The sequence below is a fragment of the Oryzias melastigma genome, linkage group LG11, assembly GCF_002922805.2.
Source record: "Oryzias melastigma strain HK-1 linkage group LG11, ASM292280v2, whole genome shotgun sequence".
Classification (NCBI taxonomy): domain Eukaryota; kingdom Metazoa; phylum Chordata; class Actinopteri; order Beloniformes; family Adrianichthyidae; genus Oryzias; species Oryzias melastigma.
In genome coordinates, this window is record NC_050522.1 from 15,304,026 (window position 1) to 15,317,242 (window position 13,217).

The window sequence follows — 13,217 nt, forward strand, 5'->3', positions numbered from 1 at the left end:
TATTAGTTTCTATGCATGTTAGGGTCCTCTATTGATCATAGATTACACTCCCTGATCTGACGTGTTCCTCGTGCTCCTTCCTTCCAGTGTACCCCAGCCACACTAAAGCGGGGACCAGGGAAAGCCCGAGGCCCAAGGGGCACGGCAGGGACGCGCCCGCTCCACCGCTGCCACCTCCACCACCACCCCCCCCACCCCTACTGAGGGAGCGCAGTGAACGGGCGGAGGCGCGGGAGCACGCCAGGGAGCTGCAGGCCATGGCCAACGCTCGCAGCTCGGCTAACGGACTTCCACCGCGAAGAGCAGCTGAAGAGCTACGGAAGCAGGTGACGCGTGGTTTGAAGTTTCCCCGAATTTAAAACAACCCTGATCTAGCTGGAAATTCTTTCATTCACACATCGGCTACATCCCCTTTTCTAACTTCCCTTTTGCAATTTCTCCAATTGAAGCTTCTCTTTTGTTTTCATAGCCACCGTTTCATGTTTCCGCTTGCAGCTCCTATCTTTTTATAATCTTCCACATTCTCTGCTCGCTTCTCCATCCATTGTGTCTGGGAGAGTAATGATTATGTTTTGGCCTGCCGCGACTGCAGCTATATTTAGTAGTGCTGGCGAGGGGCTGTGAGATCCTGCCTCCCTCTCAGCGGCAGGTTTCAAGGAACCCTAACACAAAAAAGAGGAGACTTTAATGAGAAACCGGACATCTTTTTTTATTTGTCAATGAAAAGAAAGGGTTTTCCTGTGCCTTTATGGGGTGTCGTCCTCTTTCTTTGTTTGCCGTATTCTCGGTTACATGTCAGCCTCTAATGTCTAGTCCTGCTGTTATGGTCTGCAGCTGTCATGGCTTCAGGTTTATAGAAGGTGCAGGGATTGACCACAGTAGCTGATTGTCATGCCAATACAAACTAGTTTCCCTCAAGTTTTTTGAGTTTTGTTCATTGGATTTTCTTCTTTTGGACAGACCTTGTGTTTGCAAACTGTTAAAACTGCTTTTCCTAATGACATTCCTTCCATGCTAAGAATGTCATGTTTTTCAACGCTCGCAGCGGCAGAAGCAAGTTTACACACTTGAGCAGCAGTGAAAAACCAGACTCAGCCAAAGAAAAGGTTAAGTGTTCGCACACGGTTTGCAAACGGGGGTTTGCAGCAGTAACGTGTTACAGGGGAACCGTCGCGCCTATTTGCATTTCTTTGGACTTTTTCAACCGGCCGGTTGGATCGGCTTTGTCCAGTGCAGACCAACTTTTGTCCGTCTAAAAGTTGCCGTCTTGGTTCACTTGCAACGGAATCCTCAGGATTATTCAGGAGACCCAAAAAGTGGTGACACTGTGCATTTTGAAAAGAAAGTCTTTAAGACCCAATGAAAATGGTCTTTTTTGTGTTTTTAACATGTTCTTGTAGGATTTTATCTCATATTAGAGGACTTTTGTAAAATAATTTATGATAAAAACTGGATCAGAAACTGGATGCTTGAAAATACTCAGAATAATGACACAATTACTGTCTGGGCGTGCTAAATTATATGTTCTCTACTGCACTTGTACTGGGATAGATTCATGTAGACCTTCATTTTCCTCATCCAAGCTGGCCTCTGGCTCAAAACTGTACGACTGGATTGATCCAATATTGTTTCATTATTTTTGTGCTGCTCATGCTAGCTTAAAGCTACAAGCAAACAGAGCACCCAGCAACAGGTGGGGGGAGGGGACTAAGCCAACAGTCCCACCCACAACCTAGAATTGTATTTCTAATGAGCTACAGCCACATAAAAAATGTCCTAAAACAACGAAGGCCTTTTGATTTTATCTAAAACTTTATAGTCATAATATCACTGGAAACTATTTTACAAAAACAAAAAATTGGTTGAAGTGGGACTATAAAGACCCACTCTGATCATCTATAAATCTATCTTAAAAGCGACCTCTGTGGTCTTTTTAATAGGATTTTCTGCACTAAAGGACGCACCAGATTATGAGGCATTTTAAACTCATGTCATATATAAGGCAAACCAAACTATAAGGCATGTTAAGCAAGACAAGAGTCAAAAATAAGTTACATTTATTATCTGCATTTACTGTAATTACACATGCTGCTACACATTAACCACTTTAGAAGCGTTAGCGTAGTAGCAATACCTTTAAATCCAACATTGTTTGCAACACAAAATATAAAAAAACATTACTGTGACTGCGCCAACTCTAAACTTTGTTAATGACACAAAAAAAAAAAACAACATAGTCTGATACTGCTACAAGTTGGTTAATCAATTTCTAAGATGTTCGCCATTATAAGGCACATGGTTGTTCTTTGAAAAATATGATAGTGCTGAAAATATGGCAAGCCATTTTTAGCCAAAAAAAAAAAAAAAAAACGTGTAATTTTCTTGGACATAGTTTCTGTAGAGCGGCAGGAGTTTATCAATTATTCACCTCTGACTTGTTGCCGTGGCCTTTGGTGTGGAGCATCCCCGCTTCCCTTTCTGTTGACGATAGCTCTGCGTTTACACATTCTTCCACTGGCTTGCAGACCCTTCCACTTAACATTACTGGTACAGCTAAAATGGCGAGCAATATTGGAGCTATGCGATCTAGTCGTCTACAAGTGGATGCATCAGAATTGGGTGGAGCTGGAAGATTGTGATGGATTTTCTACATCTTTTTCAAACGTCTGCTCCTGATTTACAATTTAAATTTTAAAAAAGTCCTCAGAAAATGCCATTTTAAGCTTAATTTATCCTCCATCATCATAAAAGTACTACAAAATTGGAGCTTTAGTCTGTCATTGTCAAGGATTTAAAAAAAATACTGTCTCAGTTGTCATTTCAAAAATGGCAAAGAGGCACAAATTCAGATCTTAAACAATATCTTTCCAAAAAAATAAATAATTAAAGAAGCAGCAACTTTTCTTTATCTCTTTGTCAGCCCTTAGACCGGGGAGTCACGCTCTCCCCTTCCTTTCGGTCAGACTCTGACAGATGTTGCGTGTTGGAAGGGAAAAAGAAAAAAACCTTCCGAGCCCTGGCTGGGCTATAGCAATAGATGATGTCATCTAGACCCACCTCCTTGTCCTATCTCCCTTCCCCACTCACGTGATGCCAAAATCCACTCCTGTGTTTCATTCTTTTTCCCTCTCCCTTCAAATTCATTATCTCAGTCTCTTCATCTTTCTTTTCTTCTTTCGTTCCTTTATTCTTTCCTTCTCTCCTTTTGGTCTCACACCCTCCTCGTCACCCCACTTTTCCACCAGACCACATAATAACCCTTCCAGCCCTCCTGGTGAGAACTGGCTCTCTGAGCCCTCTTGTGGCGGGATGTGGTCATTACAGCTGAATTTGGCCAACCTGATTTATTTAATGTCTGCAAAACGGACATGAAAAGCTCTTCTCTGACTGATAATTAATTCCCTCCTTTTTTAAATAGTGCATGCATATTTATGAAGTGTGAAACACATTATGAGCTTTTACTTAAAAACATTTTAATTCAATTACTGCTGCATGCATTTCATCCACACTTGCAATTTCTACTTCTTTCTCTCGTATTAGCCCTCTTCTCCCCTCAGCAAGGGTGATTTCTTTTCTTCTTTTTGTGTGTGTGTGATTGACGGAGGGAGGGTGACGTCCTCCCTTGTCTTTTAATGGTGCGGCCTTTGTGCCATCCCCCTTGCAACCTGAAACCAACACAATGCGCACAGCACAAACACTCGCACAGCAACCCTTTAAAGGCGAACCTGTCAATGGGGGCCGGCTGTCACCTCCCTCCTGTGGCGCCCCAGCTGTGATTGATAACTCCATCTCTCCCTTCCTCCCTCTGTCCGTGCGGGTTGAGCCTCTCTAAACAGAATAGTTTTAGGGCAACACAGATAAATGGACACTAAATATTGATTTTTTTTTTTTTGTCCCCCATCTTTCAAGAACTCTGCTTTAAGTCTACCTACTGCACAAGTGTGTCCATAGTGTGCATGGAAAATTTAAAAGTTGCAGTTTTATTTGCAAAAAGAGTTCTAAGCTATCCAGTTAGTAAAAAGGTAATGTTTAAACAAAATATGGAATAAACTCTGATAGTGGTAAAAGTAGACTGTAGAAATGGTGTAAAGATGGAATCATCTTTGTCTTGTTAGTAACATAAGAGGTTGGAGCGCCAAAATAAAAGCAGACACAGACTTGAATGTTGTCTCTGCAGACGGGATAACTGTTTCCTTCCCGAGATCTCTTTCCACCAAAGTGTCACCAAACTACATCTAAAGCTCGTTTAAATATTTTCCTTTCAACGACCCAAACATCCTGTTCCAGGCTGCTCTGCCATCTCCTTCAGGAAACCATTGAGCTCTTCCGGTTTCTCCATTTTGTGTTTTTTGATTGATTCCCTACTGGTGTTTTTCACTTTTTATTTTGTTTTTTTACTTAACTCCTGTCTGAATCTGAGACTTGTGTTGCTGAATGTTTAGCTCAGTGGTCTTCAAGCCTTTTCCAGGCCACGGAGCATAACCGATAATATTTTTTCGGAACAGCCTTTAGTTTTTCTTAGCTTCCAGTTTTGAGGATAAAGTTTATCTCCATCCTTTGAAATGATTTACACTTTATTTCTGCTCTAGATTTTGTGTAAGAACCATTAAAATGTGATTTAGATAACTATAGATAACTGTGAAAGTGGAAGCTAAAATTGGAGTGGGATCTTGCTGTGGAAGTGGAAATGAGCCCTAACTGTATCCGATTCCAAACGTGTCTGGAATTGTACAAAAACATTTTTGAAAGCTTAAAACGGGAAAAACCACAACTGTTAGGGTTGCAGGCTCCACTTCTGGTTCAGGACGTTGATGTCTGCAGCCGGGTTCTCCTAAAAAATTCAGACTCCAACTTCAGCCTCATGTGATTTGACTACGTGCCTAGTGATTTGATATGTGTCAAAAATGAGTCAGATGTGGTGGAGAGAATCTGGTGGTTTTTCAAAAATAAAAGTTCCTTTGGAATCAGACTAGAAATAAAATGGAAACAAATGTATTTTTTCCACAGCTGAAGTGAGATGCTTTTGCATGTGTACTAAAAAAAAAAAGTTCTGGTTTGTAAAAGTTTCCTAAAATATTTCTGATCTTAGCAACCAGATTTTTTACCTTACCAATGAGAGTTTAGAACTCGCCTGTTCTTCCTCTGTTTTCTTTCCCACATTGACGATGTGATTGTTAGTTCGATTTATCTAACTTCTCTCATTTTCTGTCTTCTTATTTTAGGTTTCGAAAGTGAATGGGCTGATGCGGGCGAGCTCGGCACAAGCTGCTGGCGTTTCCAAACGGAGCCGCGACATCCGACTGCCGTCCAAAACTGTGAAGAAGTACACAGCCACCGTGTCCAAGGGCCACGTCACCTACACCAAAGCCAAACTGAAAGAACTGGGCAAGAAAACCAAACTCAGCAGCAGCAACAAACATAACAACGCCGCCTCGGCAACATCTTCAGCGAACAATCACAATCAGCACAGCCAGCCAGCAGCCAGCAACGGGCTGGCCAACTCAGGAAAAGCAGCAGCACCAGCCCATCACAGCAATGCAAAAACCCGCAAACAGGTGCTACTGTCCAATGGGCTGCACAACGCGTCTACCAACGCCCGGCCCAACGGCAGGCTGAACGGGCAGCGGCACAACACGCTGACTAATAAGGAGCTCCGGCAGAAACACTGCCAGCCAAGCCAGAGTGAATGCCCGGGTCGAGAGGGACTGCGCAACTCCAAACGGCGCCTGGAGGTGGTGCTCAATTCGGTGGCTACAGGACCCGTCGAGCAGAAAGCCAAACCCAGCGGCACGGATCCTAAGAAGGCCAAGCTCCACTCCCCGCCTCTGGAGACGCGCAGCAGCAGCAAGAAAGTTCATGAAGAGAAGGCGAGCAAGCAAACCCCCCCCACCACTCCAGTTTCTAACGGACACGGCGCAGAAACTGCCCCTCCTCCTAAACAAACTCAGCCTGTTACCCCACCCTCTAAACAAACCTCACCTCCTTCTACACCAGCAGCCAACGCGGAGCCGCTCAACCAGAGACCGAAGCGAGCGTCAGCCGGCAAGCTGATGTTGATACGACAAGCACAGCAGCAGCAGAGCCGGTCGCACGGGCGCAGCTCCTCCTCTTCCTCCCCGTCATTAGGACAGAATCACTCGCCAAACCCCTGCTCCGGCAGCACTACCTCAGACCCCCAACAGACGTCCGTTTCTTCCTCCTCCTCGTCCTCCTCCCCGTCTGTCCCTGCTTCCACCAACAGCCCGGGCCAGCTGAAACCAGCAGCCGCGCGGCCCGCCGACCGCGACAAGGACTGGGAGCGCGAGAAGGACCTGACCCGTCAGAAAGAGCGAGACCAGGAGAAGGGGTGGGACGGCCAGCGGAGCAAGCCGGAGGGCTGGGCGGCGCTGGGCGAGGCCCCGGTCTTCCGGCCAGGCCCAAGGGAGTTCCAGGACCCGCTGGTGTACCTGGATGCAGTAAGGGAACAGGCCGAGGTGGCGGGCATGTGCCGCGTGGCGCCGCCGCCGGACTGGCGGCCGGAGTGCAAGCTGAACGAGGAGATGCGTTTTGTAACACAGGTGCAGAGGGTCCACATGCTTGGCCGGCGCTGGGGCCCCAACGTGCAGCGAATGGCTTGCATCCGCAAGCACCTTAAATCTCAGGGCATTACCATGGACGAGCCGCCGGTCATCGGTACGTAAGAACACGTAAAGTCATCTGAATAGTTCAAAGACCCGCTCCCATGGAAGTCTTGTTTTCACTGTTTTAACATGTTCTTGTGGCCTTTTTGAACATATTTAAAGACAATGAAACAGATTTCTTTATTCAAATTGTCGCCAATCAGGAGCAGATGAAAAAATATCATTTGAAGAAAATCGTATTTGTCATAAAAATGCTGGGCGGGGCCACAAGCTTCCTGCTCTGCCTAATAAGAGAGCTCCCTATCATTTCTGGTCAGAAATGTAAATCCATCTGTCAAATATGTATAAGAATAGTGAATTGTATTTGTTAGTAAAAATATGCAAAAAAAAAGAACAAAACGGAGAGCTCTCAGCATAGGGGAGGGGAAAAGGGGTGGGGGTTGCTTTTCACAGACAGTCCGACCTGCAAAAACTTCTAACAAACTCTAGAAACTACCGTCATTTTTTGAGTATAAGTCACAATTTTTCCCGTTGTTTGGCATAATTGAGCATCGAATTTGATTCACATCAATAAAGAGGACGCAAATTTGAGGTGTGAGTGACGTCTGGTGTGAGTGGAACATTAAACCGGGCATGGCAGTGTTGCTCTTTTCTCACTAAAGTGGGACTTGTATATTATATTTTAGTGCTGATGGTATTTGCACGTATTCATGTGCGACCTGCACAAAAATTTGTGTATCCAGACGCTAATCAGGGGTCCCCAACATTCGAGATGTTGACCCTAACCTGGTACCCTAACGCAGTAGTGTACCCTAACCATGTACCGGTTCCACGTTCGTTACCACGTCTCGAGGGTTGGAGACTCCTGAATTAATGAGAAGAACCAGCACTTCAAAAAAGTGACCATTTAGGGACGGAGGGGGCTCGAATCGTACATCCATATATGACGAGTTGGGAGTGAGAATGTGGAGGGTCTCCACATTAGATCCATCCCCTGGAGGAGCGGTGAGCTGCAGAAACAGTCACACTCAGGACGCATTTAGTGGTTTAACTGTAACTGTAATCCTAACCTCGACCCTTCCTCTGGATCCGTGCGGCCAAGAAAAAGTTTCAGCACCGGCCACACGTATTTAGAAAAATAACTGTAAATAGATACTTTCTTTTTTCTTTATCATTCTTTTTTTGGTGCTGTGACTTAGGCTCTCTAGCACTTTATCATCTGAAAACCATGGTTTGTTCTAGAAAGCAACAATTTTGACTAAATTGACAAAATCCTGATTAAATAAACCACAGAGAATGCTTTGAAGATGCATAAAAAGAGGATCGTAGTGGAACTTTAAGCATCATCACAAAGGACCAGAGTTATGGATTTTTGTTGGAGTTTGTGCAGTAAATTCACGTGTTCATGTTGTGTTTTTCCTCCTCGTGCAGGCGGCTGTGAAGTGGACCTGTCGCGGTTTTTCCAGCTCATCAACGACATGGGTGGCATGCAGCAGGTGATGGACCTGAAGAAGTGGACCAAGCTGGCAGACCTCCTTCGCATCCCCAAGTCCGCGCAGGACCGGCTGGCCAAGCTGCAGGAGGCCTACCTCCAGTACATCCTCTCCTACGACTCACTCAGTGCCGAAGAGCGCCTCCGACTGCTGACAGAGGTGCTGGAGGAGAAGAAGAAGCTGGAGTCGCGGCGGGGCCCCCTGGAGGGCCTGTCCGACTCCTCGGCACCCAACGGACTCTCGCTGCCCCGCTACGAGCCAAAGAACGGGCTCGTCGGGATCGTGGGAGGGACGACCGGGCACCACCGCACCAACGGAGTCTATCACCGCTTGAAGGAACTGGAGGCTCAGGTCAAAGCGGGCCGGCGCCGGCTCTTCGCTCAGGAAAAACAAGGCAAAGAGGACAGGCCGCACCGGGAGGAGCCGCATCCGGGGCAGGAGAACGGGAGCTTGTCCGGCGACCAACACAAATGTATCTACAAGGTGAGATGGGAGACACTGCTACGGTTCAAATCCCAGACGAGAGGCTCTGCTCCGCAGCATTTCCTCTTCTCATGTGACCTGAAGTCAATAAGTGCTGTTAACGCCTCTTATTGTCATTTAAAGGTGAGCAGTTACCATCAACGGCAGGGAAGCATCAGTGGACGTTGCTTCCTCATTGCCTCATATTCCTGATTTTTAACTTTTCGTCTAATCTCACTGATCAGACACACGTTTACACCGTCCACTAGATTCTTTTGTTTTCTATCCTGGCATCTTTTATCAGGTTTATGCGGAGAAGCTGTTTGCTAGTTCACCTCGATGCTTCTGTTCCTTTCTAGCTGCTCTTCACCAATCGATTAACGTGAGGTGAAGTCTGGCTCCGCCTTTCTATCAGCAGGCTCCTCCTCCTGCAACTATTAACTTTAAAGAAACAAGTTTGCAAACCTGAAAATAAGATTTATCCCACTGATGGTGGAAGTAGGAGCGCCAAGGTTTCATTGGCGCCCCGACTTTACGTCCGTTCCACTTTCTTCCTTAGTCTAGCATCAACTTGTGTCCATTTCAGTTCTATCCCTTCAACTCAGAGGTTAAGGTAAAACAAACTACTTATACCTGAAAATTGTGTTTATGCTCTTTGATCAAAAATTCAGTTTTTTCTTCTTCACCTGACTGTGTTTCTGTCCCTGCTGTATAAGATGGGAGCAGCTGACGCGCTGCTGCACTTTCAAATCTGTGCAAATGTTCAGCAGGAGGTTTGGTTACCCAACAATATAAAAAAAACAAAAAAAAACAACAACAAAAAAGGAAAAGTGCAAAAAAAAAGAAAAAAAAAGCATTTCACGATTCATTTCACAACATAGTTTGTCTTATTTCCTCATAAGTGACAGCAGCTCGTTTCTGGGTGTCGGTCTTTTCAGTTTTAAGGTTGAGGCGCCTTTATAGTCACGTGTGGCGTTCCCATCCTCACGTCCTGTGGGCAGCTGTGTGGATGTGGCCAGCTGAAATGTAGGTCAGAAGCCCCCACCCCACTACGCTCCGGCAGCCCTGCCCCCATCCCGAACGCTCTCTATTTTGTCTCTATGCTTCCCACCCTCCGTCGGCAGACGACGACCTTGCTCTTTGTCGCCTCTCATCACTTTAACCCTAAACGGCTTCTTTATTTTGGAGATGTTTTGTTGCACGGATTTGAGTGGAGGCTGTCAATCACCGCAGGAAAGCGGCGGCCATGTTTGTTGTATCTCCTCTCGCCCAAAAACCGAATCTCTTTCGACTCCTGTTTCTGTTGCTTTGGCAACAGAATCCCTGGATGTGACCCCCCCCGATTTAATAAATGAATGGACTCAATGATCAATAGATTTGATAGGTGCAGGTTTACACCAGAACGGCCGTCACTACCTGGACTTGTGGAATTTCACTGCAATATCTTAAGAATGTAAAAGGACTCAAGAAAATTGAAAAAAAAAAGTTTAATTAGTTTTATTAGTTTAATTTTGTCAGAAAACATGACTAAAATTTTTGTCTTAGACTAAGAATTCTTGGTAAGACCATTTTTCTTACAGATTTGTTTGCTTATTTTAAGAAGGGATTTGTTTTGACTTATTTCTATGGAGTCTGTGTTACAGTGTGGATGCTATCATTACCTCTGATTATAGGGAGAAAGGGTTGTAACCATTTAGCGGTGAAGCTGTTCTGAGCAGTTTGTTGTGGAGTGATGACCTTTAAACCCATCGGCGTTCTTCGGTCTATGAACAGAAGTGAAGGAGTCCATCGATTTCCAGCTGTCTTTTTTTAATTCATTGTTTTATTCGATTCCAGCTCTCAGTTTGCATTCCCCATCAAACCCCCCGATCGCCGCCCCTTCCAGTGTTTGACATTACATTCTGGTTGCAGGGGAAATCCGTGTCCTTGACCAACTTCTTCAGGATAGCTCGCAACACCATGACCATGTGCTTTAACAAGGAGCCGGGGGCCGCCGAGGTCGAGGTCAGGAGTTTGACGTGCACTCGGACATCTTTCCTAAAAGCAGGATCAGTGCTAAAATTTTTTTCTTTTTTGGTGTTTCAGCAAGAGTACTGGAGGATCGTGGAGCAGAGAGACTCCCACGTGGCAGTGCATTGTGGGAAGGTGGACACGAGCACACACGGCAGTGGTTTCCCCACAGGAAAGTCAGAGCCATTTTCAAAGTGAGTGTGGTGTCTGCAAAAGCTGGACTTTCAAAGAGATCTCTCAGGAAAACTAAGACGAGCTTCTGTTTTCTGTCCTCCCAGACATGGTTGGAACCTCACTGTCCTCCCCAATAACTCTGGATCCATATTGAGGCATCTGGGTGCTGTGCCGGGTAAGGATCAGCCAATCTGTTACAATGTGTCTAAGAACAAACTTGTGTTTAATTCTGTTGTATTCCTGTTTGATGCCACCTGTAGTTACACTTTGCTCTCCTCTGCAGGGGTGACTGTTCCCTGGCTAAACATTGGCATGATCTTTTCTACCTCATGCTGGTCTAGAGACCAAAACCGCCTTCCATATATTGATTACTTACACACTGGTGCTGATTGCATTTGGTAGGTATGGTTGGTGTTGTCCTCTCATGAAGTCCTGATAAAACGTCTGAATGTTCTGCGTCCTCTCTGCAGGTATTCTGTCCCTGCTGAGGAGAAGGCTAAGCTGGACAAGGTGGTCCACACACTGCTTCAAGCCAACGGCACCCCAGGACTAGAAATGCTGGAGAAGAATATCATGGTGATTGTTCTGGTCCCTCATTTATATCATTTTTATGATTGTTTCTGCTTCGGTCGTTAACTCTTCTCTTGCTCTCACAGATCTCTCCAGAGGTGCTATGCCGTGAAGGCATCAAGGTTTACCGCACGGTCCAGCGGAGTGGCCAGTTTGTGGTCTGCTTCCCCGGTGCCTTTGTCTCCAAAGTGTGCTGTGGCTACAGCGTGTCGGAGACGGTCCACTTCGCCACGCCACACTGGATGAACCTGGGTTATGAGGCCGCAAAGGTCAGACCATCAGTGCAGGGTTATGGGAAATTAACATGGAGATATTTGACATACATGTCGCTCCAGAGTATAATTCGCAGCACAAAATAAATATATAAATAATCACTTATAAGTTGCACCTGAATATAAAGCTACAATCATTCTGGGCGTGTGAGCTAAATCTGCATGCAGGAACATGGATTTATTTAGCCCTTCTTCTACTGTAGGAATAGGCTGTCAAAGCAGTGCTAATCTCGCTCCAGGACTTTTCTGTCTTAACTATTTTCTGATATATGAAAGACTCCATCCAGACACAAACCGCAATTAGTAATTTCTCCTCAATAATCAATTTTCAAACGGTTGGCACTTCCAATAATGAAAAGAGAAAAGTAATCCATATGTAACTACCAAATCCGACTCCCTGACTGGTCAAAGTTCAGTCTGGTTTAATGTTTGATGCATGTTCCTCCTAAAAACTCATCGGTTGATCAACATTCCTACAACATTTTCATTCATCATACCTTGTTTTCTTTCTCTTGTAGGACCTGAAGTGTCGTTGTATAGCCAAACCCTTCTCCATGGAGAAGCTACTGTATCAGATCGCCACCTCGGAGTCCAAGAGGGACAATGGCCTTCTTCTCACCACCATCTCTGCCCTACTCAAAGACCTCAGGCACGTTCCAGCTCTCAAAAACAAAACCCTAAACATCTAGTAATTTGTTGTCATTCGCTAGTTCTGTTTTTTGAATCCGGATCTTCTCTTGTCAACAGGAACATAGAGATGCACCAACGTCAGGAACTTTACAAGGCGGGTTTGCTCTCTTCTGCCCGCTACGGCACACACGACGGCGGCCTGGGGTCCGTCGAGGGCCGCAAGAAGCCTCGCGGAAAATGGCTGGCGCTGGAGTCATCAGAAAGACGCTGCCAAATCTGTCAACATCTCTGCTACCTGTCCATGGTGAGATCTGGCAGAAGCTAGAGTTTAACCTGAAGACTTTGAAGTGTTGCAATGTTTTGTTTGTTTGTTTGTCTGCACAGGTGGTTCAAGAGACGGATAATGTGGTCTTCTGCCTGGAATGTGCCCTTCGTTACGTGGAGAAACACAAATCCTGCAGAGGCCTTAAGATGATGTACCGATACGATGAGGTACAAGCTTTGTCCTCCAGTTCTCAGTCTGTCCACAAGAGGGAGACAGATACTAAACTAAGGCTTCATCTTGTTTGTGCTGCTCAGAAAAGCAGCTTTTGCTAAATATTAAGTATTTGAGTTGTTACTGATTATTACATCACTGTGCGTTTTATCAACAACAAAAATCATCAGAAATAAGAACTTTTGTTGTTTTTTTTTGTATCAAATAAATTATAAACATATTTTTGCTTATCTAGGATCAAATCAACAGTTTGGTGAACCAGGTGTGTGGGCGCGCCATGTTAAAGAACGGGAGCAACGGCGCCGGAGGGGGAGCTCTCATCATCACCAACGGCGGCGGCGGGGGGGACCTGTTCCCTGCTAAAGCATCACCAGCCAAGCGCGGGCCGAGAAAGCGCGCCACGGTGGAGGTGTCCCTGGCCCGTCTGTCCGCCAGCCACCTGCCCAAAGCTGCAGCTGTGTCCTGAGGGCGACACCCCCCCACATCAACC

The 13,217-nt window shown here is 45.6% G+C and overlaps 1 protein-coding gene across 1 annotated transcript in view; it reads left to right on the forward strand.

Annotated features, from left to right (window-relative positions):
- jarid2b (jumonji, AT rich interactive domain 2b) overlaps nucleotides 1-13,217 on the forward strand; it is a gene marked incomplete at its 3' end in the record, with an annotated part of 101,062 nt that extends 87,845 nt beyond the window's left edge. The window contains 13 exon segments of the mRNA XM_024294410.2: nucleotides 88-326; nucleotides 5,223-6,672; nucleotides 8,052-8,596; nucleotides 10,487-10,579; nucleotides 10,661-10,779; nucleotides 10,864-10,934; nucleotides 11,043-11,157; nucleotides 11,230-11,335; nucleotides 11,416-11,598; nucleotides 12,120-12,250; nucleotides 12,349-12,535; nucleotides 12,616-12,723; nucleotides 12,963-13,217. Coding sequence (XP_024150178.1) covers nucleotides 88-326; nucleotides 5,223-6,672; nucleotides 8,052-8,596; nucleotides 10,487-10,579; nucleotides 10,661-10,779; nucleotides 10,864-10,934; nucleotides 11,043-11,157; nucleotides 11,230-11,335; nucleotides 11,416-11,598; nucleotides 12,120-12,250; nucleotides 12,349-12,535; nucleotides 12,616-12,723; nucleotides 12,963-13,193 — 3,578 coding nt within the window.